At 46.4% G+C, this 27,129-nt stretch overlaps 1 protein-coding gene across 1 annotated transcript in view; it reads left to right on the top strand.

Annotated features, from left to right (window-relative positions):
- The first annotated feature begins 11,592 nt into the window (after positions 1–11,592).
- Positions 11,593–27,129, top strand: part of TFAP2E (transcription factor AP-2 epsilon) — a 79,371-nt gene continuing 63,834 nt past the window's right edge. Inside the window, 4 exon segments of the mRNA XM_026680670.2 lie at positions 11,593–11,854; positions 13,141–13,549; positions 13,552–13,658; positions 17,673–17,724. Of these exon segments, the coding sequence (XP_026536455.2) occupies positions 11,828–11,854; positions 13,141–13,549; positions 13,552–13,658; positions 17,673–17,724 (595 nt within the window). The 5' untranslated portion in view covers positions 11,593–11,827.

The following is a 27,129-nucleotide window of genomic DNA, read 5'->3' as shown; positions in this document are numbered from 1 at the left end:
CCTCCCTCTCCCTCCCCCCCTTCCCTGCTCTCCTCCTCTCTCCCCTCCCCTCTCTATTGAATGTATAGGCCCATCTAACTGTCACACTATACAGCCTGAGCCTCTACAGTGGCCCCACTGTTCAAGATCAAGCACTTTCTTAGGAAATCCTTAGGCCTTCCACTCCAAAGGAACCCATTTTTCCAAGAGGGAGAGGGGGAAGGAGGGAGGGAGAGAGTGTGTGTGTTTGTGTGTGTGTGTGAGAGAGAGAGAGAGAGAGGGTGAGACTGAGAGAGTGTGTGTGTGTGAGAGAGGATGAGAGTGAGAGAGAGGAGAGAGGGTGTGTGTGTGTGAGAGAGAGAGAGAGAAAGAGGAGAGTGACTGAGTGAGAGAGAGGAGAAGAAAGTGTGTGTGAGAGTGAGAGAGAGAGGATGAGAGAGAGAGGGAGATGAGAGAGAGAGAGAGAGAAGAGAGAGGGAGTGTGTGTGTGTGTGAGAGAGAGAGAGAGAGAGAGAGTGTGTATGAGAGAGAGGATGAGGAGTGAGAGAGAGAGAGGGTAGAAAGGTGGTCTGTGTGTATGTGTGTGTGTGTGTGAGAGAGAGAGAGAGAGAGAGAGAGTATGAGAGAGAGGAGACAGAAAGTGTGTGTGTGTGTGTGTGTGTGTGAGAGAGAGAGAAAGAGAGAGAGAGAGAGGATGAGAGTGAATGTGTGCGCCTGTGGAAGAGTGTGTGTGTGTGTGTGTGTGTGCATGAGAGAGAGAGAGAGAGAGAGGATGGTGAGTGAAAGAGGGAGAGAGAGGGGTGTGTGTGTGTGAGAGAGGATGAGAGTGAGAGTGTGTGCATGTGTGTGTGTGTGAGAGAGAGAGAGAGCCTGTGAGAGAGTGAGTGAGTGTGTTTGTGTATTTGTGTGAGTGAGTGACTGAGAGAGAGAGAGAGAGAGTGTGTGCAAAAGCTGGCTGGGGAATTCTGGGAGTTGAAGTCCTTCAGGCTTAACAGTTGCCAAGGTTGGAGAGGCTTGGTCCAGAGGAGCCGCCTCCACCGCCGGGGCTGCTCCGGGCGGACTCGCCTTCGAGGCAGAACAGCTGTTCAATTCCGGCGGCAGCTGCGGAAGAGTTTCGCGGGAGGGCCGCGAAGTGGCCGCCTTTCTCTTTTTCCCCGGCCGAGCCAGGGGAAGCGACGGGCCCAGCGCTGCTGGCCCTTCGACGCCGGGAGGTTGCGCGGCCAAAGCGGGGGAGCGAGGCTCGACGCCCGCTCGGCCTTGCTAGCGCTGCGCGGAAGAGCCCCGGGCGAACCTGAGGCGGCGGATTTAGACTCCGCGATCCCTGCTTGTCCTGAGGCGGGAGGCGTTGGGGCCCTGCAGCACGGAGCTTCGGCGCAGGGGGGTCTTCTCTCCCGCCCCCACCCGCAACGGGCAGGGGGGATTTTTTTTTTTTTTTGCTGTGGGAGGGTGTCAAGAGGGCCTCTCCGTGGGGTTTCTTCCCAGCCAGGGGATTGCATCCCCCCCCCTCGGCCCCTTTTTCTTGAGGTAGGAGTAAAGCAGAGATCTCCAAACTTGGCAATTTTAAGACTTGTGAACTTCAACTCCCAGAATTCCTCCTCCTCCAGTCATGTTAGCTCAGGAATTCTGGGAGTTGAAGTTCACAAGTCTTAAAGTTGCCAAGTTTAAAGACCCTTGGGTCTAGCCTAATCTCCAAGGCTATGGATCCAGATTGTGGTTTAGCTGGGAATAAAACCCCACTGGATCCAAGTTAAGATTGGCCCATCATAGCAGTAACTGGGAGAGGGATCTTGGAGTTTTAGTGGACAACCAGCTAAATAGGAGCCAGCAGTGTGCAGCAGCAGCCAAAAAAGCCAATGCAATCCTAAATTGTATTAACAGAAGGATACAGTCAAGAGCAAGGGAAGTACTAATACCACTCTATAAAGCCTTAGTAAGAGCACACCTAGAGTACTGCATCCAGTTTTGGTCACCACATTATAAAAAAGGTGTTGAGACTCTAGAAAAAGTGCAGAGAAGAGCAACCAGGATGATTAGGGGACTGGAGGCTAAAACATATGAAGAACGGTTGCAGGAACTGGGCTTGGCTAGTCTAGGGAAGAGAAGGACCAGGGGAGACATGATAGAGGTCTTCCAATATTTGAGGGGCTGCCACAGGGAGGAGGAAGGGGTCAAGCTATTTTCTAAAGTGCCAGTAGGCCAGACAAGGAATAATGGATGGAAACTGAACAAGGAGAGATTTAACCTGGAAATAAGGAGAAACTTTCTGACAGTGAGAACCATCAACCAATGGAACAGAAGTTGCCCTCAGAAGTTGTGGGAGCGCCATCACTTGAGACTTTCAAGAAGAGACTGGACTGCCATTTGTCAGAAATGGTGTAGGGTCTCCCGCTTGGGCAGGGGGGGTTGGACTAGATGACCTACAAGGTCCCTTCCAACTCTGGATTATCTGTTATCTGTTAAGCATCAGTCTCTACCAGCATTTGTTAACCTGATAAAGACTCCCAGGGAGACAGGCCCACAGTTCCAATCCACTACGGCAGAGTCCCCCAAAGTGGTCAACAACCACCCCAAAAGATCAATGGGGCTATCCAAGAGGTTGATGCTATGATTAGTGGTAGGAGTACCAGTAGTTAAAATATAGCATTTATAAAATTATCTTCATTTAATAAAGTAGGGGTCTCCAAACTTGGCAACTTTAAGACTTGTGGACTTCAACTCCCAGAATTCTCCAGCCAGCTCGCTGGAGAATTCTGGGAGTTGAAGTCCACAAGTCTTAAAGTTGCCAAGTTTGGGGACCCCTGGAGTAAAGGTTGGAGGGTGGCAGGTGGGGGGTCTTGCTGTTAGGAAGTATTTTTGTTGCACACCCGGATATGGTGCTGCCTGCGTTGACCCTGATACAAAGTGCCCCACCAACGCCGAGGTCAACATCCAAGCCATCGCTGCCTGCCCTAAGATGCAAGGGGGAATTAAGTCACCCCGAAAAGACAGCCTAGCCGTTTTTTCGGGGCTCAAAAAAAAAAAAGACCCGGCCTTATTATATGAGAAACATGGTACTTTGCTGGGTTCAGAAGCCTTTCTAGGCATAACACTTGGGGCGGCAGCTGCCTTAAACCCGTGCATGATGGGCTTTGAAATCCACGATGACTTGACTCATGGAGGGCGTTGTTTGAAAACCAGAATGAAACACCTGTTTAACTTGGATGAAATCGAATTTCAAGATCGGTTCCCAGTGGCTTCCATGCTATGGTTAAACAGATGGAGGAATTTTTTTCCTTTGGGGAATGAAGGAAGCTTAAAAATGCCTTTAGTTGAATTATGCCTGGTACCTTCAAGGAGCAATTTTGAAATCTGTCAAGGGCTTCATTTCCCCTCAGAAGCTTTAGATGTTTGTTTGTTGTTTGTAGTAACAATTAGAAGAGGCCAGGTTGTCTCTTCCTTTCTAGTCAGTTAAAAAAAATAGAGAAGAATTTAAAAAATAAGAAAATTATCCTTTCTTTCTTTCCTTCCTTTCTTTCCTTCCTTTCCTTTCTTTCTTTCTCTTTCCCGTTCCCTCCTTTCTTTCTTTCCTTTCTTTTCTTTCTTTCTTTCTTTCTTTCTTTCTTTCTTTCTTTCTTTCTTTCTTTCTTTCTTTCTTTCTTTCTTTCTTTCTTTCTTTCTTTCTTTCTTTCTTTCTTTCTTTCTTTCTTTCTTTCTTCCTTTCTTCTTTCCTTCTTTCCTTCTTTTTCCTTCCTTCTTTCCTTCCTTCCTTCTTCTTCCTTCTTTCCTTCTTTCTTTCTCTTTCTTTCCTTCCTTCCTTCCTTCCTTCCTTCCTTCCTTCCTTCCTTCCTTCCTTCCTTCCCTTCCTTCCTTCTTCATTCTCTCCTTCCTTCCAGGGTCAGGGAGGAAACAAGGCGCCTACCATGCCTTTTAAGAGTCACTTTCTTGCCTCCTTCGCTTTTTTCCCTGACAGGAACAAGGTTTTGACAGGAATCCTAAAAATCTCCTTCCTGCAGACTTTTCTGGGTCAAGATTTCTCCAGCCGAGAAAACGTTTCTCCAGTGAATTGACATGAAAACCAGGTTTGTCTTCACCGCCAAACACCCGGCCAAATAAGAACTGTTTTGTGAGGCAATGCCTCCAACCGCCAGGACGTTCGCACCCACCGCTCGACAACGCCTTTGCCCTCCTCCCCCCTCCGCCTTCACCCTGCTGAGACTCTCCCTCCCCCCCCCCACCAGTAAAGAGGGGTGGGGGGCCTTTCAGCCTTTGGGCGCATGGAAATTTCCCCCGGAGGGACTTGCCTGCCTTCCAGCCTCCTGGCGACCCAGCGGGTCAACATATTCTGAAAGGTGGGGGGGGGGTGTTTCTCCTTTCCTTGGGTTGGTAGTCAAGGTTGGGCATCGTCCGAGCGTCTTTGCTTGGCCCGGAGCCTCCCGCGACTCTTCTAGTGGCTCTTTTGATTCCAAAGGGGACCAGAGAAAGGCAGCGAGTGACTGGAACCTCCTCCCCCCCCGCCTGCACGCCATGCCTCGTTTTTCGAACTAAGTTGTCTTCAACGTACAACCTCTTCGTCGTTGTGCCTGATTTTCACCCATCACGATCGTTATTGTTAGTATTATTATGGGTATCTATTTTGGGCTACCGAGGTCGGCTGGGCCACCAATATTAATTTGCGTCATGGATAATAACCATAACAGAAATGAAGGGAGACCAGCAACCGGACGGTGATGCGCTCTCTTCCCCCCCTTCCCGGGCCCACTTTCAACCCGCCGACTCCCGCCCACCTGCCTCTTTCTCTGGCCGGCGCAAGAAAAAGCCCAGCTGTGAGCAACGCCTGGCGACCCCCGTCCCGAGCGTGATTCTGATTTATTGACACCAGGCGAGAGACTCGGAGAAGCCCCTACAAAGGAACGGCGGGTGGGTGGGCGGCTGAGGGTAACCGACTGGCAGAAAAAGCGCCAGGCCTGCTGACTTCGGCTGAGATTGTCCGAGAGATTGGCGCAGTTTCGGATTGCCAGCCCGGGATCGCTGCGTGGTGCTTGTGCCGATAGGAAGAGAAGTCTGTGGAGCTTCTCAAGTCATCCAGGTCATGGTTGTCCCAAAGGTGCTTTTTCAAAAGATAACTGGACTGTCTTTGTTATTTTGCTTGAAGACGTTTCGCTTCTCAGCCAAGAAGCATCTTCGGTGCAACTGAACTGAAGAACTGAACCGAAGAAGCTTCTTGGATGAGAAGCGAAACGTCTTCAAGCCAAAAAATAAAGTCCAGCTGCCTTTTGAAAAAGCACCTTTGGGATAGAAAGAGAAGGTTTTGGGTTTGTTATTGCTTATTTTAAGGAAACCCTTCGTTTTCGCCCCCTGATTCCGAAACAATGTTTGCTAATTGGGTACCTTGGTACTCGAACGCCTTGCGGTGCGTAAAGGCGCAGAAAGCGCCGCAGGAAGGAATCCGCTTACTTCAAAAGGGAAATGGAAGCTGGGCTTCTCCTTCGGGCTATTCAGGGGGCCTGAAAAGACCACAAATGAAGGAACTTTCGGAGCTTTTCGAAACTTACGTTTTCTTTTTCCAGTTCAGCCCAAGCTTAATTTGGAGCAGCCGCTGCGCGTCTTTTAGTGTATTTCGGGCGCTTTCTCCGAGGAGCTCTCAGGATGAAGACGGCTGTTGGTATTATTACTGTATTTTGTTAGATTTCCGTAGCTGAGAAATCTGGATTACGCTGTCTCAGATACAGGATTCTCCTCCCCTCCCCAGGTGGAGCTAATTGAAATGGCTGATGACTTAGTCCACCAAAGCATTAAAATTGGAAAACACTGGAAGGCCGGGAAAAGTACAAAGAAAAGCCACCAAGAGACCTACAAATAAAAATTATCTAGCAGAGAGAGGGGGCGGGGGAATCAATTATTGTAAAGCGTTAGGTGTTGTTCAGAATAAGGGGGAAATGTGGAAATCGAGGCCAAGTTTACACCGGAGTCGCCAGTACAATTAGGAGCTCATATTCCATCTTAATCACCCAATCACTGGTCTTTTAGCACCTCCAAACCAAGATTGAAGCAGCTGGATGCTGGTTCTTCAAACTCCACCAAGTTTCCCACTTAATGCGCCTCAAAGTTCATTCTGCTTTCCAACAACCTCTCACGTGACGACTCAGCAATGATCTGCCATTGGTGGATTCGGGGGGTGTACCCGCCCCCAAGGAGGAGGAGGAGGAGCAGGTGGAAATACAACCCATTGGCTACTTATCACCCAATCAGATCCTCCATATTTTCTCTCTTTTGCTTCTCACCGTCAGGATAGTCTATTTTTTTGCTGGCCGGCCGTGAAGTAGCCAGGAAGACGCTGGTGTAACTTTCAGGGCCTCGGTTAGGAAACACTTTCATAGAACTTAGTCCAAACTAGCCATGCTCACCTTGGCTTAAACCAAGCTCACTTAATGCCATGCCTCGTTTTGAATTTGATGCCCTTCGCTCAAGTCAGAAGCTAATTGTTAGATGGGTTCCCTAAACACATAAAGTCACCAAAAACGTGCCAAGGTCAAACCAACCAAGAAGAGAGTATTGTGAACATGCATCCACTAGGAGTTTGACAGGTCTGCTTTTAAGCATGTAGTGGAGACACAGTCGAATGAAAGCATGCTGTACCAAATTCAAGGAACCTCCTGGTAAGTGAATGACTGAAGGCTGCCTTAAAATCTACTATATCTACTGAGAAGTAAATACCTCCCTGCCTAAGCCTGCACCCCCATTAAATTCATTGAGACTTCGCTTGCATTGGATGATTTTGTCTTCTGGGAGACAATGGTTTTTTTTCCTCCCTTCTTCCAATCCGGAAATCACTGCTTGAGATTTCAAGACTGTTCCTGGGAGGTCCCCAATGATTTTTAATTCATATGCCAAGCAGAATTAAATTTCTGAGGCTCCTCATTAAAAGGAAATGGTGGGTACCCTTTACCTAAGACCTAAGAGAGAAAGAACCCTCTGGGCATGGAACCACCATCGCTTCTCACACTGGCTGGATGGTTTGTAATGCAGCCATGCTTACCATCCCTGCCTACTAACTGGAACCTCCATGTTAAGAAGCACTATTCCTAGGTATCGTTTTTTTATTTTTTTTATTTTTATTTTTATTTTTGCAAAACGGAGTCATCTCTTGGTCTTTCAGATATGTTGGACTCCAGCAGCCACATTCAAACAATTCTGATTGGCAAAGACTGGGCCAAAATATCCCTAAGCTCTCCTTCTTTGTAGATTTGGAGCTGATTTATGCTCAGGGCTAGGAGGATGAGTTTTGAATCTTTGGAAAAACATACCATTTGGACCAGACAGAGAAAATGTGTAGCTCAATCAGGTAAGACACTAGCAGATGACTTCCCATTAAGGGCTAATTTTAACTAGTTTAGATTTAAATATTTTTTTCTTTTCTTCCTCCCCCCCCCAAACACTTTATTGGGTTTTTCCATTTATACATTACTAACTGAACAATACTGTGACAATATATATACATTTATATATCCTATCCAATCTTTCAATACACACTACTTCCATACCCTCATAACTATTATACATTATTTACATTTTCTATTCTGTCTATTGTCAATCCAGATATACCATGTTTCCCATATTGCATTGTATTCCATGTCAGCTTTCCCTTTTAGTTCCATAGTTAATTTATCCATTTCCACGCACTCGAATATTTTTTTAATTATTAAACCTTCGGGAGGTATGGCATTTTTCTTCCAGTACTGTGAGTAGGAAATTCTAGCTGCTGTTATTACATGTAATATAAGATATTTTATCTTTCTGTTATAGTTTCAATTATTTAATTTAAATTGTCTATGTGTTGGGTGAGACCAGCCCCTCTGGTTAGTTTATGGCTTCGTGGATTGTGCAATTCCAGAAAATGATCAAATTCTGGAGTTAGATTACACACTGTATGCATGTCAGTTCCTGCAGCGTGAACATTATCACTCTACCTTCAACAGTGAAGGAGGAGAGATTATCCCCAGCCCAGGTGGGATATGGGAACGTCTTAGGTTGGCTCAACCTACCACTGGCTGCCTCTCAGCCTGCAGATCACACACATGTAGAATTATGTACATGTCTGTACGTGCAAATGTGCTTGAAAAGTTGTTGTGTTGATGGGCTGAAGATTCAACCAACAAGGCAGACAGCCTCAGGACTGGAGTCAGGTTGTTTTGTATGAAAATCGTTCTTAGGTGCAAATTGTCGTTTTTAAACATTTTCTCCTTCAGCTGTCAACACAGTATTGTCTGAATTGTGTTTGCCAGCACTTAAAAAAATGAAGCATCCAATAAAAATCTTGCTACTTTTAAAATTAGATCTTGGAGCCTTTCTCCTAGTGCTCAGAAGTTCTTAAAAACGTTCTGTCCCTCTAGCTGATTTTACCCGTTAGACAGACTTGGATTTCCTGTGGGAGTGGATCAAGAGAAAGAATAAAGAAGGAAAATACATACTCTAGGTCAAGAGTTGGCTTTCCTTGTTTCTGTTTCCCTCTATTGTTGTCAGATAACTTTCCTTTCTCCCTCCTTCCTTCCTTCCCTACCTGTCATTTCCTTCCTTCCTTCCTTCCTTCCTTCCTTCCTTCCTTCCTTCCTTCCTTCCTTCCTTCCTTCCTTCCTTCCTTCCTTCCTTCCTTCCTTCCTTCCTTCCTTGTCAACTGCAATAGAAACAAAAGGCATTTTGTGACTGGACACTACACATGATACAAATCTTCAGTTCTTTCAAATTTTCTAGCATAGGTTTGGGTGTGTTGCCTGAAGCCAGCTAACTGTGTTTGATTCTGTGCATTGTGCGTAGGCCCTTCCTGGCACTGAGTAATGTGTAAATTGCACCTTCTTTGAGTATCACACACACACACACACACACACACACATATACCCCTGTGGCTAAAATAACCAGGAATCATGCCGTTCTGAACGGTGAACTGAGTTTGAATTGAACTGAAGTTAGGACTTCTATATATTTTGTCTTGAATAAGCTGTCTCTCCTTCCAACAATTTTTCAGAGCACATAAACCTGGGTCCCCATATAACTCTAAATCGGAGTTTAAGTTTGTTGAATAAACCCCAGTGTTTTGTCTTCATTTCTTGGGATAGCCATATATTGTAAGTTACAAAGCACAGTAGCAAAGCTCATACACTCAACCAAAGTCCCTATGATGGCTTGGCCCGATGTCCAAGCCAAAGAACAACAAAAGCAGGTTTCCAGGACAGCGGATCGCTGCTTCCCATACATCACCGCAATTTAGAAATACTGTGTCGGTTCCTTTTCTTTTAATAACCCGTGGTGAGGGAGTTGGGAACGGGGAAAAAACTTTCAGTCCCGAAGCGGATGTTCAATAACTGAGAAATATCAGCCGAGAGTCGTAATGGTAAGGAGGTTAAGACTATATTGCCTCTTTAGGCACTTTTCTGGGGTGGTCGAATGTGTAAATGGGACTTTTCTCCAAAGTTGGTTGGGCACCAGAAATGATTTAAGGAAAGGAAAGGAATCCCTGCGGATTTTACTCCGCTGGTCGCCGCCGACAATGACGTCGGGTATTTTGAACCTCCAGGCGCAATTTCGTTGACAAGCTGTTGAATTCAATGGTGGGAGGAAGGAGTGTGTGTGATCCTTAATACTGAGATAAGGAAGAAAAAGGCTCCCCAGGCAAACAAACCTACGAACCCCATTCGCGCAACGTGGTGATAAATGCACATTTTTAACTTTGGTTGTTTTGGGGGGAGGGGGCTTAGTGTGTTGTCCTAACCCAGCCTGTTTGTAGGGTGGTAGCGATTCTTTAGTGTATCTTGCCAATCCACGTATTGGGTTAATTGACTTCCCAAAGCAAGTTTGTTTTATTTATAATAAACTTATATTTGCCATTTCTACGGGTGCTCTATGGCAGGGGTCTCCAACCTTGGCAAGTTTAAGCCTGGATGACTTCAATTCCCAGAATTCCCCAGCCAGCTTTGAATTCTGGGAGTTGAAGTCCTCCAGGCTTAAACTTGCCAAGGTTGGAGACCCCTGCTCTATGGGACTATTGGCCGCTCATTCAGGTCATTTAAAACATCATTAAAAAGTTAAAGCAGTTAATAGCGGGTGGTGTGAACCCCACCTAAGTTTGAGAAAGGCTTCAAGCTCCCTAAAGCGGTGCGATCCTCCACCCTCAGCCCCGGGCGAGAAGCGCAGCAGCCAATGGCTTGTCAGTGTCACTAGCTTCGCGCAGGGAACCGGCTTTGTCCCAGAATTGCTCTGAGAAGCTGGGCGGAAGCGAACCGTGGCTTCCTCTGGATCTTTTCTTCGCCATGGAAGAAGCAGGAGGGCGGTTTTGTCCCCCCTTGTGCCGAGTAAGGTTAAAACCCCATCCCTTCGCCTGTCTCCTCCACCGCCACCCCTTGTCCTTCAACCCCGGAGCCGAACCTTGGGGCTCTACCTGCTGAAGGCTGGTTCCCAAGGCGGACGCGCTTTCCGGGTATGAATCCAGCTGGATCTGCAGACCAAAGGGGACGGTTTTTCTACCCCTTCTTTTCTTGGCGGCGAAGTAATTGAGAAACTGAGAAACAGGCGCAGACCAAAAAGTGCTTTGTCCTTCATACCAACGCCTGCGTGACTGGAAAAAGAGGCAGGGGGCGGCGGGCGTGTGTGTGTGTGTGGCGGGGTGTGTGTGTGTGTTAATGCGCTGTCAAATTGAAGGAAAGTGGCCAGAAATCATTAACGTACTTTTCAGATCTTGGGAAAGGAGCCGTCCCTGTTTGAAAACGCCACGTTCTCGCACGGCCAGAGTGAAGCAATGACTTGGGTAGGGGGGCGGCTCGGATGGAGGGGTGGGAATCGGAGGTGCTTAGCAGGTATACCCAAGGAACAAACCTGCTAAATGCGGGGGGAGGAAGGAGCAATTTGTTCCTTGGCTTTTTTTAAAAAAATATATTATTTATTTATTTATTGCGGACCCCAGCAAAGGAAATCTGCGGGCAATTCTCCGCCAGGGGTGATTTACAGCCAAAGCCGACCAATAAATAAATCGTCCCTTCAAGTTCCTGTTTAAGCGTGCAGTCAGGAAGCTTCCTTTCGTTCCCTGCCTGGTCCGAGAGATGCAGATGGGAGCATCACGGGCGTGTTTACCCGAGAGAAGGTCGCGGCAATCTACGCCTTCCTGTTCGCAACTCCTTCCTCGCCTCCCGAGCGTTTTCCACCGCGTTCAATCTCGCCGCGTCCCAAATCCATTGCAAATAAATAAGCGTAGCCTCGCAGCACAAGCGCTCAGCGGGGAAGGGGAGCCCTGGCCGTCGATCCTTTTTTTTTTTTTTTCCCCTTCTCCCTGGGTTGGCTTTCGGAGCGGATCGCAGGGGCTGAAGGCGCCACACACCTTGGGGGCAACCCTGAAGACTAATCCGGCGCGCGTGGCAGCCGAGTGGGAGCGCTCTTCCGCCCTCCTGCCTCCCCCAAAAGGCACGCGCACTGGCAGCTTCGGCTCCCGGAGTGCGCTCTGTCTCTTTAAGGCGCGCTCCCGGCCCTCGGCGCGCGCCCCCGCCTGTATAACTGGAGTCCATGGAGTTGTATTGAGTTCAGAGGGAGGAAGAGCTGGGAGCCAAGCGCAGGCTTCGAAGGGGAAAAGGTCGGGCGGGGGTGGGGGGTGTTTGAAAAGGAGGAGCCGCGCTGCCCGTCCAGAGCTCGGTTGGCTGCGCGCTGGAAGAGCCCCCCGCCGATGGACGCGCCGCCGCCGCCGCTCGCCGCTCGCTTTTAACGGATACTTTTCCTGGGGGTGGCACCGGCCGCAGATTCTGGTAGCCGTCGGGGTTACTCGCCCCGTTCCCTCTCGCCCCCCGTTTGGAGGCCTTTCCCTCGAGGGTCCGGGGCTTTGGCTAGGGCGCAGATGTTGGTGCACACGTATTCCGCGATGGTGAGTTGGGTTGAGGAAGGGAGGGGGGGGTCCCTCGGTCGGGTGTGCCTGGATGCGCGGGGGGACGCGTTTAAGAAAGAAGCGAGGAAGAGGAAGAGCGAAGTTTCCTTCGAAAAGCCACTGAATGGAAGCCGCCCCCGCAGCTTCGGATTCAGAGGGACTTCGCGTTTGAACGGGTCCCAGAGGTCTCGGGGCTGGGGAAACCTTCCCCTAGCTGATGGTTCAAACTCTCTTCCTCCCCGACCCCCAGGTTGGGAAGGAGGGGAGCGCAGAGAATCGATCACAAAACCGGAGGGAAGCGGGGTGGGGGGGTAGAGAAAAGGGGCCCGAAGGAACGAAAGAGACTCTGGCGGGGTAAACCGGATTGTTTGCCCCGAAAGGCAGGGACTCCTTCCACTGGTTCTTAGTGGCAAAAGCTAGGCTGGGTCTGGGCATGGGAGAAGGGGTCTCTGCTGGCCTCCCCTCCTGAAGGCAGAACAAGAAAGGGGGGGGCAAGCCAAGGACTCCAGGCGGGGGTCCCCCAAAATGCGCTCCCAAAGCCAGCAAGGCGACCCCACAAAAGGGCGCCTGGTTTGGTTTTGCTCGGTTGCGCCTTCCTGAACTCTTGTTCAGCGGCCAAGTTTTTTTTTTTTTTTTTTGCCTGCTCCGGGCTCCAGGCTAGACGAAGAGGGCAGGAAGCGCAAGGTTCGCCGTTAGGAAGGAAGACGGAGCCCCGCCGAGTCCCCGAAGCGCGCTGCGCTCTTCTTGGCTTGCCCGGGGGAGAAGGCGAGGAGCGGGGCCTCGGCTGGGCCAGAGGTGGCTGCTGTGCCTTGCCTTGAGGCTCAGGTGCTGCGAGCCGGGGCCTCAGGGAGCCGCCGCCACCGGGGAGCCCTTGGCGATGCGCGCTGCTCTGAGCGAGGGAAAGCTTTCCTTTCTTTCCTTCTTTCTCTTCTTTCTTTCTTCCTTCCTTCCTTCCTTCCTTCCTTCCTTCCTTCCTTCCTTCCTTCCTTCCTTCCTTCCCTCCTTCCTCTCTCTCTCTCTCTCTCTCTCTTTCTTTCCTTCCTTCCTTCCTTCCTTCCTTCCTTCCTTCCTTCCTTCCTTCCTCTTCTTTCTTTCTTTCTTTCTTTCTTTCTTTCTTTCTTTCTTTCTTTCTTTCTTTCTTTCTTTCTTTCTTTCTTTCTCTTTCTTTCTTTCTTCCTTCCTTCTTTCTTTTTCTTTCTTTCCTTCCTTCTTTCTTGCGCCCCAGCGCGGGTGGGCTGCGTGGTGACCTTTCCCTCCCTTTGATGTCTTTTCTCCCCCGCCCCCAGGACCGCTCGGATGGGCTGAACGGGACCTCCACCGGCGGCCGCCTCCCTCAGCTCTCGTCCCTCAACCAGGCGGCGGCAGCGGCAGCGGCGGCGGCGGCTTACTCCTCGGCTCCCCCTCTGTGCCACACGCCGGCCTCGGACTTCCAGCCGCCCTACTTCCCGCCGCCTTACCCGCAGCCGCCGCCGCCGCCGCTGCCCTACGCGCAGAGCCAGGAGAGCGCCTACCCGCACCTGGGAGACCCCTATGGCGGCCTCAACCCCATCCACCACCAGCACCACCAGCAGAGCGGCTGGCCCTCGCAGCGGGCGCGCCAGGAAGAAGCGGCGGCGGCGGCGGCGGCGGCGGCGGCAGCGGCGGGCCTCCTGTCGCAGACGCACCGAGCTCTCGGCCTGGATCCGCGCAGGGACTACCCGGGGTGCCGCGCTTGCTCCACGGCTTGGCCGACGGAGCGCACGCCTTGGCCGACGGGCCGCTGGGACTCCACGCTCTGGCTCACCCCAGCCTCGAGGACATCCAGGTACCGGTGGGCGCCTCCGGCCTCGCCAAACGCGCGCCCGACTGGGGAGGGAAAACGGGGGCTGCTTCCTTGGAAGAGTTCCTCATCGGCCCAGGCCAGGGGCCTTTTTCTGGGCCGGTCCATGACGGATTCCTTGGGGGATTCCTGGCAATCCAGCCGTTGGCTCCCCTCCGCCACATGTCGGCAAAGGCGGAAAACCCTGGGGGAGCGCAAGCGGCCTTCGGGACGAGCGCCCGCCGTTCCTGCCCTGGCTGAAAAACCTCTTTTGGGCCTTAAAAAAGAGAGCGAGCGCCAGAGCTAGGATAAACCCCTCCAAGCCCCCGGAGTCGATTTTGATGCAAATCGACCGTTCGGTTCCTTCCCCGAATCAAGCAACTCGTCCAACTTCGATCTGTTTCTTTTCACCGGGTAAAGCAAATTAAGAAAAGTAAAACGGCGGTGAATAAACTGGCGTGAGTTTGGGGGGCTAATTTTGGACGCCTGTCTCTGGGCTGAAAGATAAAGTTTGCTTAAAAGTCGGCGAAGCTGACTCTAGAGTAGACAAGAATGTACTACACGGCTCTTCCCCTTCCTTCCTTCCTTCCTTCCTTTCCTTCTTTCTTTCCTTCTTTCTTTCTCTTTCTTTCCTTCCTTCTTTCTTTCTTTACTTCTTTCTTTCTTTCTCTTTCTTTCTTTCCTTCTTTCTTTCTTTCTTTCTTTCCTTCCTTCTTTCTTTCTTTCCTTCTTTCTTTCCTTCTTTCTTTTTTCTTTCCTTCCTTCCTTCCATCTTTCTTTCCTTCCTCCCTTTCCTTCCTTCCTTCCTTCCTTCCTTTCTCTTTCTTTCCTTCCTTCTTTCTTTCTTTCCTTCTTTCTTTCTCTTTCTTTTTCCTTCCTTCCTTCTTTCTTTCCTTCCTTCCTTTCCTTCCTTTCTTCCTTGCCTTCCTTTCGTTCTTTTCTTTCCCAGCGCGTCTGCTTCTTCTTTCCCCCACGCCCTCTTTCTCCCCTCTTTTGGTCTCAAGTTCCAGATCTGCTCTTTCTCTTTTCATGCACGCAAATCTTAACTCGCCAGTTTTCAGGAAACCAGAAGCCCAGGGAAGGAGCCCTGATCCAGGAGCCAGAAGGCAGGGCCAGCCGCTTTCGGCTTTTCGCGCTTCAAAGCTGTTAGAGTTTGATCGCAGACGAAATAGGCCCTTGCTTATCTAACCGCGCTTTCGTTATTTTTGGCTTTCTTGACCCGAGAACGCAAAACCCCGGGCTAAAGTCGATGCCTTTGAATTAGTATTTTATTCTATGGATTTCCTCATATTTACTCCCGTAAATCATTTCCCCAAACTTTTCCTTTCTCTCCAATTAAGCAGCGTTCCGCAGTGACGACAAACTGAGTTGCGATAGAGAGATACGTATTTCCCCCCTACGGGAAATGGCAATTGTAGCCCGAACATTGTCGAGGGGGGGGGGAGCCGAAACGCTGGGGGCAAAGAAAGAAAAGTGGATGCTTACATGCCCGGGTTCTCTTGGGAAGGCAGGAAACTTCTGCCGAAGTCCAAGCCGTTTTCAGTTACACGGACCTCAGCTGAAGTTTTAGTCAAGATCAGAATAAATCCAAGATCCCTCTCTCGCTGAATTCTATGAGAGGAGAGTAGATAGAATAGAATAGAATAGAATAGAATAGAATAGAATAGAATAGAATAGAATAGAATAGAATAGAATTCTTTATTGGCCAAATGTGACTGGACACACAAGGAATTTGTCTTGGTGCAAATGCTCTCAGTGTGCATAAAAATGCATTCATCTAGAATCATAAAATACAACACTTAGTGACAGTCATAGGATACTAAATACACAATCAAAACATAGTAGGAAACTAAATAAAACAATATAAATCGTAAACATACAAGCAACGAGGTTATAGTCATAAGTGGGAGGAGATAGGCACCAGGAGGGCTGAGAAGAAGAATAGTAATACAGTCTTAGTAAATAGTTTGACAGTGTTGTGGGAATGGATGATCTCAGCTGCCCTTTTCGTTTTGTTTTAAGTCCTATTTCTATTTAACTCAGTGGGACGTGTGGATCACGCTGGGTTGAATTGTACTTAAATTGCTATCTGATCCTAATAAACTCCCAACAATTCCCAGTGGGACTTGTTTCTCAGTGCAGGGGTTTTGTATAGTTTTTATTGCTTGGCATTTTTAAAATCTGTCTGTCTGTCTGTCTGTCTGTCTGTCTGTCTGTCTATCTATCTATCATCTCCCTCCCTCCCTCCATAGATCTCTCAATCCATTGATAGATGCTTAGATAATTCTATATAATTTCGGGTGTTCTGTAATTTCTATAATTCTAGCGTTACAATGATTTCGAATGTAATTGTCTAAAACCGAGAGAGACCTTCCATCTGTCCTTCCTTTCAATCTTTTTCTTCCTCGCTCTGATCCCGTCTCTGCAATTTTAGGGTTTTATTTGGCTCCTCCGAATAAGCGCGTCTCGCTGGATTTTTTCCTTCCCTGAGAGAAAGGACGCAACAACGCACTCTGTCCTGTCGATAAACCCAAAGCCCTTCTGGGGAATAAAACTCATAAATTTCTTCTAGCAAATAAACCGCTGGTGTTGGTTCGTCTTTGCATTTTTTGAGCAGCTGCATGCTTCCCTTCCCAGCTCCCTGGAACAATTTCCCCAAAGGCAAAAAAAATTAACTTGAAAATATGGCTGGTTGCAGGGAATACTGTTTATTCAAATGAGAAAGCAATTAGTCCACTTAAGAATCCCTTTTGATTTTGGTTTTTGGGACCTGTGAGAAAACTAAAAAGAAAAAGAAAAAAAGAAGAAGCTAGCTAGGAAAGGGGGCGGGAGGAGAAAGAAAACTTCCCGTTTCGATTTGTTTTCTGCAACAAACTAAACATGGAAGTTTCAATGAGCTTCTCTATGTAATTCTAATAATAATAAATTCTACTGAAATCTGTGACCGTAATAAAAATTCTACTCTAATTCAATGAACAGAGCTGGATTTTTTTTTTTTTTAAAAAAAACTCGTCGGGGACTTCATTCTCCCCCCAAAAAAAAAAAAAACATACATAGTTTTTTCACCCATTCTTCTTAAAATTGGGGTATTGGGTTCTCCCCCTCAGACTAACTTGTCTTAAAAATTACAATCCTGTTTTTGCAAAGTGTCCAGGACTAAATCCTCTTTCAATCGGCAGGACTTCAGTATTCCTAAAAGGTGAAATTTCAAGATCGGTTCCCAGTGGCTTCCACGCTATGGTTAAACAGATGGAGGAATCTTTTTTCCTTTGGGGAATGAAGGAAGCTTAAAAACGCCTTTAGTTGAATTATGCCTGGTACCTTCAAGGAGCAATTTTGAAATCTGTCAAGGGCTTCATTTCCCCTCAGAAGCTTTAGATGTTTGTTTGTTGTTTGTAGTAACAATTAGAAGAGGCCAGGTTGTCTCTTCCTTTCTATAAAATATAGATTGGATTTTTGTAACAAGTCCGTTAAAAAAAAATAGAGAAAAATTTAAAAAATAAGAAAATTATCCTTTCTTTCTCTTTCTTTTCTTTCTTTTCTTTCTTTCCTTCTTCAGCCATGTGGTTTAGGTGATGTTTCGGCTGAGATCAGAGAATGGGCCGATTCAGTCACTGACTTCTGTGACTCTCTCTCTTCCTCCTCAAAATATCTATTGCGCAGTGCCAAATTATTTGGAAGTTCATTGAGAAATGGAAGAGGACAAAATAGTTTTTGTTTTCTTTCACTTTTCCAGGAGGAAAAAGAAAACCTCACTGGGGAAGCCCCAGGGTTGAGGAAGTTGGGTATGTTAATTAAAAAAAATAAAACAACTTTCTCTTCTTCTAAAAAAAAAAAAAACCTCTTTAAAAAAACCCACCTTTGAGGATATAGGCTAAAACACCATAACCAGCTCTGGTTTACTTTCATTTTTAGCAGCACTTGAGATGTCTGGAGGGCGTAAAGCACTTCAGATAGATTAATCTCATAATCCTCACCAGAACTCTCTGCATGGAGCTGAACAATTATCTATTCTTGCAGGCGGTGGATGAGGCCAGTATGAACCTTTTGGACCAGTCGGTGATCAAGAAAGGTAAGGGAACGTCCATGGTTTGGAGCATTTGGTACTGGGGACCAGCTTAAAGTTTGAAATCTGAAAGTCTGAAGGTTTTGTACGAGAGAAACCCAGCTCGGCTTCTGAGCCCTGATACCCGGATATTTTGCATTTCTTCCCTTTCCACGTTCTGAACTAAGTTACTGGTTTTGGAGAAAGGCAGATGTGCAAAGCTAATGAACGTGAGAACAGTCAAGACCGAATCGATACATCTTGTGCAGCACCTTGCACCTTGTGCCAGCATCCTTGTCAGATAGGAGGTATCAGTTCTTGGAAACTGCTGATATTTTCAGGGACTTCATCTTGGCTTCCCTGCTTTAGCCAAGTGGACGGAGCCAAAACTCCATTTTGCCATCTCTTTGAAGCTGAGTCTGTCTAAAATCAAAGGCTGAGTTCATGAGTCATATTAAGTATAATTTAGCTTGGCTTGAATTTAGCGTGTTGTGTAAAACTTGTAAGTCATGGTTTACATCTTAATATCACACAAAGGCTTATTTGAGAACCACAGTTAAATAAAGGTAACTTCAGGCAGTGTGTGGACTCAGTTATGACAAGTCCTTGACCCATCAGTTAAAAATCAGTTCAGGATTTCACTGCCCAGGGCCACCCAAAAACATTGGGCTACACTTCCCGCTGCCGCAGCTAACTTGGCAAGGGAGGATGGACTCTGCCACCCCAAACTTTGGGGGGTGGCATCCGATTGCTTCCTTCCTTTTGGCTGTCAGATCAAATGTATGATTTTTCTAAGACTCTGGGGTGAATGTTATTTGTTTTCTTGTAATATGGAGATAATTTGTCTGGGAGCAAAGCCCACTGAATAGTTTCCAGAAAATCAGGCAGAACAAGAAGGAGGGAGAAGGGTGGGAGGAGAGGAAAAATGGGACTGGAAAGAACTAGGAAGAAACGAGAGCACCAGAAGTTTGTGAATCTCACCAAGCTCTGCTGTTATTTCTTTGGGGGAGGTGTGTTATTTCTTGTTGCGTTAGATTGATGTCCTGCCTTTTCTCCAGAAGCTCAAAGCAGCTTAGATGGGATTGAATCTCCCTTCATTTTCTCCCCACACCCTGTAAAATAGGGTGAGTTGAGCCAACTGGGCATGGAATCGACCTTGTCTTTCTTCATCCAACCTTTTAACCACTACCCCAAAGTGGGTTGGGCATTTGCTTTTCGAAAGTTGCCTGCAGTTCTTAAAAGGTCTTGAGATAAACAGTCCAGTTGCTACTCACCAGGAACATCTCACCAGTGAGTGGCTGGGGTGAAAGAATGTGACCTCCGGCCCTGTGGTCATGCCAACTTGGAAGCTTCCTACTCCAAGAACACCTCAGCCTCATGCCAGAATTACTTTGTGATTTCTGCTATTTCCAGGAAACTCAACCAGGAGGGATAATGGAATATTGCTTTATCTGTGGTTTAAATCTCTGGAGGCAAACAACACTCCCTCCTCTTCCCCTCTAGGTTCACCCAAATATTTTTGCATTTGTAAATTCCAAGACCAACATTCCTGTATGGGGGATAATGTATAAAAATGCACAGAAGTTAGTAGAATGCGATGGCATTCAGTTTTCCTGACAATTAAGAACAATTAGTCAGCAGAACCGGGTTGCCTTCAGAAGTTCTGGAACTGGAGGTTTCTAAGAAGAGTTTGGAGAGCTATTTGTCCAGAATGATGTAAGGTCTCTTGCTTGAGCAGGGGGTTGGACTAGAACACCTCCAAGGTCCCTTCTAACTATCCTATCTTATCCTATCCTATCCTATCAAATCCATCATCACATTTGGCATTGGAGTGATGTGAGTCAGCAGTGCATATCAATAAGTTATGGGTGGCACCAAGGGAAAATCAAAACTAGATTTCATTTACATGCAGTTCAAGGCAGCAGTACTATTGTTATTTTTCATTGTGGTATTGAGTGGCATTATGGAGCCCCTGAGATTTGATTCCAGGAGAGTCCTTTGGCCCATGAATATAGCTGCCAGCTGCTGATTTTCTGTTGAGGGTGAGACAGCTGCAATACTGGAGAAAGATGCAGCTGCTTTAAAGAGTTACAGACGGTGTTGCATTCACACTCCTGAAGCATCTTTTGGAATCCCTATTTGAAGCACTGCAGAGTCTCCACATTTAATAAGCTTCCTGTTTTCTCATTGAAAAAAAAAACATTTGGTATCAGTTTTCAGAGTTTTGTGGTCATTCCCAACGAGGGAATCAGGCTGTGCTTTTCTGTTTGGAAAAATGTGGCGGGAACAACCCTTCTTGTCCCATTCAGCATCTTTTAAAAAGTTATGCTGATGTTTAAGTCTCCCAGTGAGGTTTTGAGTATGCTGTCACTATAGTGGGCATATCTTCAGTTACTTTTACACAAACACCATCGTTGCTGTGTGGGTAGGAGTGTTTGTGTGTGTGTGTGTGTGTGTGAGAGAGAGAGAGAGAGAGAGAGAGTTTGTAAGTAGCATTACATAAAATAAAGAGTGAACATTAAGTACAATTAAGTACATTAAGTAAATAAAAATTAAATTCTTGCTTTAAAAAAAAGACAAAAATCTTGGTTTGTGAGAAATGGCAGCTGCCCAGTTTGGGTCCACGTGCAAGCCTCAGTCGTTTCAATGGCCACATTAATCAACCACAGCCCAGGCTGATTAGAGCCCTTTATAATAGGATGCACCAGGAGCCAGCTTTGCGGTCTTTGTTTTGCTGTGAACAAAACCCAAAACATTCAAGAAGGACTTTCAATTGAATGAAAATCGGGAGCAAAGTGTATGTGTGTTGCTAAATTCATTCTCATACATAGAATTTAACTATATTTTTCAAAAATGATTTTATGCTTTCAGATGACTGTCCAGCTGCAGTTATGTGACTCTGGGCAGTGACAAAAACAAAACAACAAGAAAGCAAAACAAAACAACAAACATCAAAATAAAAAGAAAGTTACAATTAATGCCCATGTATTTGTTTCTTTGTTTGTTTCAAACACTTTAAGCCAGTGTTTCTCCATCTTGGCAACTATATGGACTTCAATTCCCAGATTTTTTCACCCAGCCATTCTTCATGAAGACACATGGTGTCCTGCCCTTTTATAAATGCTTTAATCCCACAGTTGCAGCCACCATCTTCATATTTTGAACTCACCTTTCCTTCACCTGGACACCTCTGTCCTGCATTTTGGCTTTCTTATCTGTCATGTCATCTGTCATGCTGTCCTACAAATTTTTTGTTTTTGTCTGTTGGCCTTTTGGGATAAACCAGATAGAAATCACAACCAGATGAGCTAATTCAACTTTATTGACGGACTCTTGCAAATATGAAAGTACAATTCTCCCATTGTTTACAGCTTGAGAAACTAGAGAGGGTCTCTTCTGAACCTTTTACCCCTAGCCAGCTGTGGGCAATCTTATCTCTTAACTGGTTGTTCCTTTGGCAGCATCTCTTTGGCTAGTCTCCTAAGGCAGCATTACAAATACAATGGACTTCCATGGCCTGTAGCTCTATCCAGAAGCCCACCACCCCTGTCTATCTCCTTGTTGGACTCCTGTGGCTGAAAATTAGTTTTTAGGGGAGAGGAAAGAGGCACAAACAGCGTGGTCCAAGACACCATGTTCTCATCATGACCTCAGATCCTGATAGGTTCCCCTGAAGTCTGACTCCAGTTAAATCCCATGTTAAATCCGACAGAACATCCGGATTCAGTCACAGTTTTATTCCATATAACATCATCTCTCTTAGGATTTCAGTCAAATGAGGATCCTGTCTACAATTTGGCAGTGCTTTACACCAGGCTCCAACCTTGGCAACTTTAAGCCTGAGGACTTCAACTCCCAGAATTCCCCAGCCAGCTGGCTGGGGAATTCTGGGAGTTGAAGTCCTCCAGGCTTAAAGTTGCCAAGGTTGGAGACCCCTGCTTTACACAATCTGTAGACCTCCATATTCCTGCAAAGTGAAAGTGGTAGATTTCCTCAAGCTAACTTCCTTTAGTTGTGCTAGACTCCACTTTTAAAAGGCACGTTGACTGTGAGAGATGGGAGTTGAAGCTGCTGTAGTTGGGGATAAAGCTTAGTTGTGTCTGCTAAATTATAAAAGAATTATTTCAGTTGCCACTTATTCTTTCTTCATTTCTGGAAGAGAATAAATTGGACCTATGGTGATGAAAAGGTGATTTTTCAAAAGGCAACTTGGCTTTGTTTATTGGTTTGTAGCTGTTTTTTCTCTGGATGGATGAGAATTGGAGTGCCGATCCATGATGCCAATCTTGGAGGACTCACATCACTCACATCCCTAACCGGATGTGGGTGGCAGAGTGACAGCGCTGTTGAAAGTTAAAAACAAAAACCAGAAAGTTGCTATACAGAAAATTGAGGGTGGGGCATTCAAAATTACTTCTCTTTGGAATGATGAAAAAGATCTGGAGAATTGGATTTCATTTTTAGAGATTTTACTTAAAAATAGACATGGCTGTGCTTGCTGGGTTTTTTTTTTTTTTAATTTATTGTTTAGTGTTTTTGTATTGGGAAAATGGAAAACGATAATATTTGGACAGATAATTTCAAGTTCAGGAAATAATTTCAGTAGTTTACAAGGTTTTCCCTCGGAGAAGGGATCTGGGTCTACTTCAGGTGAGAAGGAAAGGGGCACGAGAGCAAAATGGAAAAATCATTTCGATCAAAATAGAACTAGTTTGTTGGTTTGTTTTTTAAGGAAACTTCCTTGTCGGTAATGTTTTCCAATATCTGTTCCGCTGTCCCATCATCCGCAGCCGGCATGCGAATAATGAAAGTGAAATCCAAACCCTGGGCGCTTATGGGACTCGGAATCCATCCCTTAAGCAAAACTTAGATCATCTCCAAGATGGAAACATACCTGAAATGCCTGCGTGTTTGTTTTTTTCCCGGATAAAATTGATCTAGATCTCGACTGGAAGAGGTCCCGTGGATTTCAGGGTGTCTCCTCCGGGGGAAATGTGGTCTGAGGAAGCGGCCTTCCCTCGGCCTGCTTTCGCTCTTGTTTTAGGCACGAAAGCGGCGAAATGCATGGATTCCTCAAAAACGCGCGTGGGGAGCCTTGGCGCCACTGCATTTTGCGGCTTTTTCCAGCCCCCACACCCGGTCTCGGAGGGGGGAATCGCCCCAAAAGAAAGGTGGGGCGGGGGAAAGACTCTGGGAGAGTTTAATTCGCACTCCCACCCACCCCCACGCCCTCAGTTCCTTCGTCCCGCGGTTTCTTCTTGGGAAGTGGGACGAGAATAGTTGCGAAGCGAGTCGGCTCAGCTGGGACCAAGCGCCTGTTCGAACTTTTTTTGAGTTCGCCCCGCAATTCAGGCGGGTCCGAATTTCGCGGCCACTTTTGTTTCCGTTAAATCGGGGTTGGATAAGATGGTTTGGGGCAATGTTGCGAACCCAGCTTTCTTGGTTAATATTTGCTTTTGCGGATGGTCCTAACTCCCCCAGCGCCTTTCTGGAAATGGAGTCAAAAGTCTGTTTGAAATCAAGAAAGGCTACGAAGGGTGATGATTTCTTCTTGTACGTTTGTATATTTTTGCATTAAATTGGGGGGTCTCCAATCTTGGCACCTTTAAGCCTGGAGGATTTCAACTTCCAGAATACTTGGCACAACCTGTAACCTCCTGCAAAGTGAAAGTGGTAGATTTCCTCAACCTAGTTTCCTTTAGTTGTGCTAGACTCCACTTTTAAAAGGCATGTTGACTGTGAGAGGTGGGAGTTGAAGCTGGTGGTAGTTGGGGATGAAGCTCAGTTGTGTCTGCTAAATTATAAAAGAATTATTTCAGTTGCCAATTATTCTTTCTTCATTTCTGGAAGAGAATAAATTGGGCCTATGGTGATGAAAATGTGCTTTTTCAAAAGGCAAGTGGGCTTTTGTTTTTTTTCCTGGAAGACATTTTGCTTCTCATCCAAGACGCTTCAGAACTGAAGTCAGAACTGAAGAAGCTTCTTGGATGAGAAGCAAAATGTCTTCCAGGCGAAAACAAAGCCCAGTTGCCTTTTGAAAAAGCACCTTTGGGACAGGTAATTGTCAACTTGCGACACTTCATTGAGTGACTGTTTGAAGTTGCAATGGCACTGAAAAAAGTGACTGATGACTATTTTTCTGTTTGAAATCAAGAAAGGCTACGAAGAGTGATGATTTCTTCTTGTAGAGCAAAGCTGGCTGGGGAATTCTGGGAGTTGAAGTCCTCCAGGCTTAAAGTTGCCAAGGTTGGAGACCCCTGCACTAAATGATGCAACGCCAACCTGTGACCTCCCTTCTCTAAAACCTGGCTGTTCATCTTGGATCAGGCCCTCCAATTCAATCTGATCTTTTAAGTTAAGATTTGAATCTTTATCATATAGCTTGTTGGCAACACTCAGAAGGCTAATAGGCATATACTTAACCTGGCTCATTCCTACAGAATTAGCCTTTTTGTAAATAGGGACTATTATTTGCCCCAATCTCCTAATCCCCTGGAAGATGCCCAGACTGGTCTATAATTGTAAATGGGGATGTCTGTGGATATTCTCAGTCACCCAGGCCACCACAGCTGTCTTAAAGGTCTTCTTTCAAAAAGCAACTTCTATTTTTGCTTTAATTTGAGGAAGAACAAAAAAAACCATTTTGTTTCTCATCCAAGAAATTTCATCAGTTGTGCTGGCACAACACAGGAGATCAACAGTGGAGGGATTCAATTTTTTTTACTACTGGTTCTGTGGGCATGGTTTGGTGGGTGTGGTGTGACTCGCTGGCTTGGTGGGCCTGGCAGGGGAAGGATATACTGCAAAATACCCACCCCACTAACCTGCTTTCCAGCTCCATTCACCTGTGCAGGGCAACAAAAAAAGACCCAGCCCATCAGCTGGGACTTGGGAGGCAGAGAATAGATGGGGGCGGGGCCAGTCAGAGGTTGTATTGGACGGTTCTCCATACTACTCAAAATTTCCACTCCCTAGATTCTCCAGAACTGGTCAGAACCTGCTGAATGCCACCTCTGAAGATCAAACCCATCAGGACAAGATTCAGCAGTCTATCTGCATTTGGAAGACACTCTTGAAGGCAGCAAAGCCCACATTTTTGGATAGAGAGATAACTGGAAGTGAGTGGCAGATGAACAAAACTGTGCACGCCTGGGATCTAGGTTGCACACTCTTCCTCCCACTGCACTGGTCCGTGGAAAAATTGTCTTTAAAAGTGGGGGGTGGGAGAGGGAACTGCTTTCTATGGCAGCATTTCCCCCCCCACCCTTGGGAACTTTAAGAGGTGTGGGCTTCAACTCCCAGATTCCCCCCAGCCTGCAATCTTTGAAGTTGAAGTCCACGCCGCCGCTTAAAGTTCCTAAGATTGGGAAGTGCAGCTCTACTGCAAAATCTCACCCTGTCTTGCTCTTTTTGATTTGCTGCAGATGTGATGGGACACACTTCACCCACTTGGGAAGAATGTGAACTTAAAGCTAGTTGACTTTCCCTCTGAAGCCAAAATAAGTGAGATGAGGCAGCAGCCACAGCCATCTGATGTAAATTCTACCCATGTTAGTTTTGGGCTTGGGTATCTGTTTCATAAGAGCTCCACCTCCTTCCTTGAATAAATATACATTCATTCTCCAGAAATAATCACTGGATATAATGAGTTCCGTGCTATCTTTCTTCCTCTATGCAGAGCAACCTTTCAAAAACATTCAAACCACTAGGTTTTTCTTTTTAAAATGTTGATCTGTCCTCACCCTGAATTAAAATAAGGAACATATGTTCTCCCCAGAGACCGAAAAATAAAACACAGTACTAATATGGGACAAAACGGAACATCTGGCAAGAAAGATGTGTTATATAATTGTTTTTCCTTGATTGTTGAACTGTTTTAGATGTCGGGGTGAAAAGATGGGGTGGAATTGTTTTTTTAAAAAACATTCCCGCCTTCCCAGAGTTGGAGGACTCCTGCAGGGGACAGTTTTCCCTGTCACTTAAAAGAAATCCATTCTCAAGTGGTTAACCATCTCAATCAGCTCAGGTTTTGCATAGCTGCCCGATGACCGGCTGTTTGGGAAGGAATGGGTGTCTCTACCGAGGGTGGGGAAATGGCAGCCTGCATCGACAATTCAGAATGCAACTGGGAAGCTATTAACATATTTTTCAAAAATGACACAAACAATATTTATCTCTCCGTGTGGTGTTTTAAAAATAACTCCTACGTAGGCGGGATGAATTAAGCATGTAGCTGATCTGCCCGATTTGGAAACTGGCATCGAAAGGAGGAGCTTGATGAAAACTCCCAGGGGTGTCTGCAGAAGGTGGCAAAGGAAAATGAAGTGGCCTCCCCGCCAACCACATTTGATCTCCTAGATCAGGGGTGTCCAACCTTGGCAACTTTAAGACTTGTGGACTTCAACTCCCAGAATTCCTCAGCCAGCTTTGCTGGCTGAGGAATTCTGGGAGTTGAAGTCCACAAGTCTTAAAGTTGCCAAGGTTGGACACCCCTGTCCTAGATCAAAGCCCTGATCCTTTTTGACATGTATGTTTGGTATAGTGATGAAGGCCATCAGGCTGGAAGCTGGGAGACAGAGAGTTCTAGTTCTGCCTTGAAGTCGGCCTGATTTATGTTGCTAAATGAGAAATTTGTTAAGTGAGCTTTGCCCCATTGTATGACTTTTCTTGCCACATTTGTTAAGCGAATCACTGCGGTTGTTAAATCAGTTGTGAAGTGAATCTGGCTTCCACAGGGACTTTGCTTGTCCGTAGGTCTCCAAAGAGCACCGCTTGACCCTGGGACATGCAACAGTCATAAATATGAGTCAGTGGTCAAGCCTCTGTGAGCATGGGGAGGCTACAATGGTCATAAATGTCACAAATGGATACAGATCACTTTCTTCAGTGCTGTTGTAACTTTGAATAATCACTAAATGAACTGTGGTAAATCAAGGACTACCTGTATGGAATGGAAGGAAAAAATATGGACCCTGTGGGGTCCTTATTGATCTGAATAGAATAGAATAGAATTCTTTTTATTGGTCAAGTGTGATTGGACACACAAGGAATTTGTCTTGGTGCAAATACTCTCATAAAGGAAAAAATACATTCGTCAAGAGTCAAGAATCATACTTAATAATAGTCACAGGGTACAATAAGCAATCGATCATACTAGGAAACAGTCAATATAGATCGTAAGGATACAAAGCGACAAAGCGACTGTATGACTGTAACTTTTGGCTGTGAGTTTGGTTGTTTTCTTCCAGACGTTTCAATACCCAACGAGGTAACATCACCAGTGCTACGAGGGAGTGGGAGTTACTCTCTGAAGGGGGATGATGTTACCTAGTTTGGGTAATGAAATATTTGCAAGAAAACAACCAAGCTCAAAGAGCACCAAGGACCCCCGAGCTACAAATATTCTCTCGTATTGCTTTGGTGCCTGTTTAT

This window comes from Notechis scutatus, chromosome 8 (genome assembly GCF_049901735.1).
Source record: "Notechis scutatus isolate UNSWTSFEM ecotype Mainland chromosome 8, rNotScu1.2, whole genome shotgun sequence".
In the NCBI taxonomy this organism is placed as follows: Eukaryota; Metazoa; Chordata; class Lepidosauria; order Squamata; family Elapidae; genus Notechis; species Notechis scutatus.
This window is presented reverse-complemented; position numbering and strand designations above follow the sequence as displayed.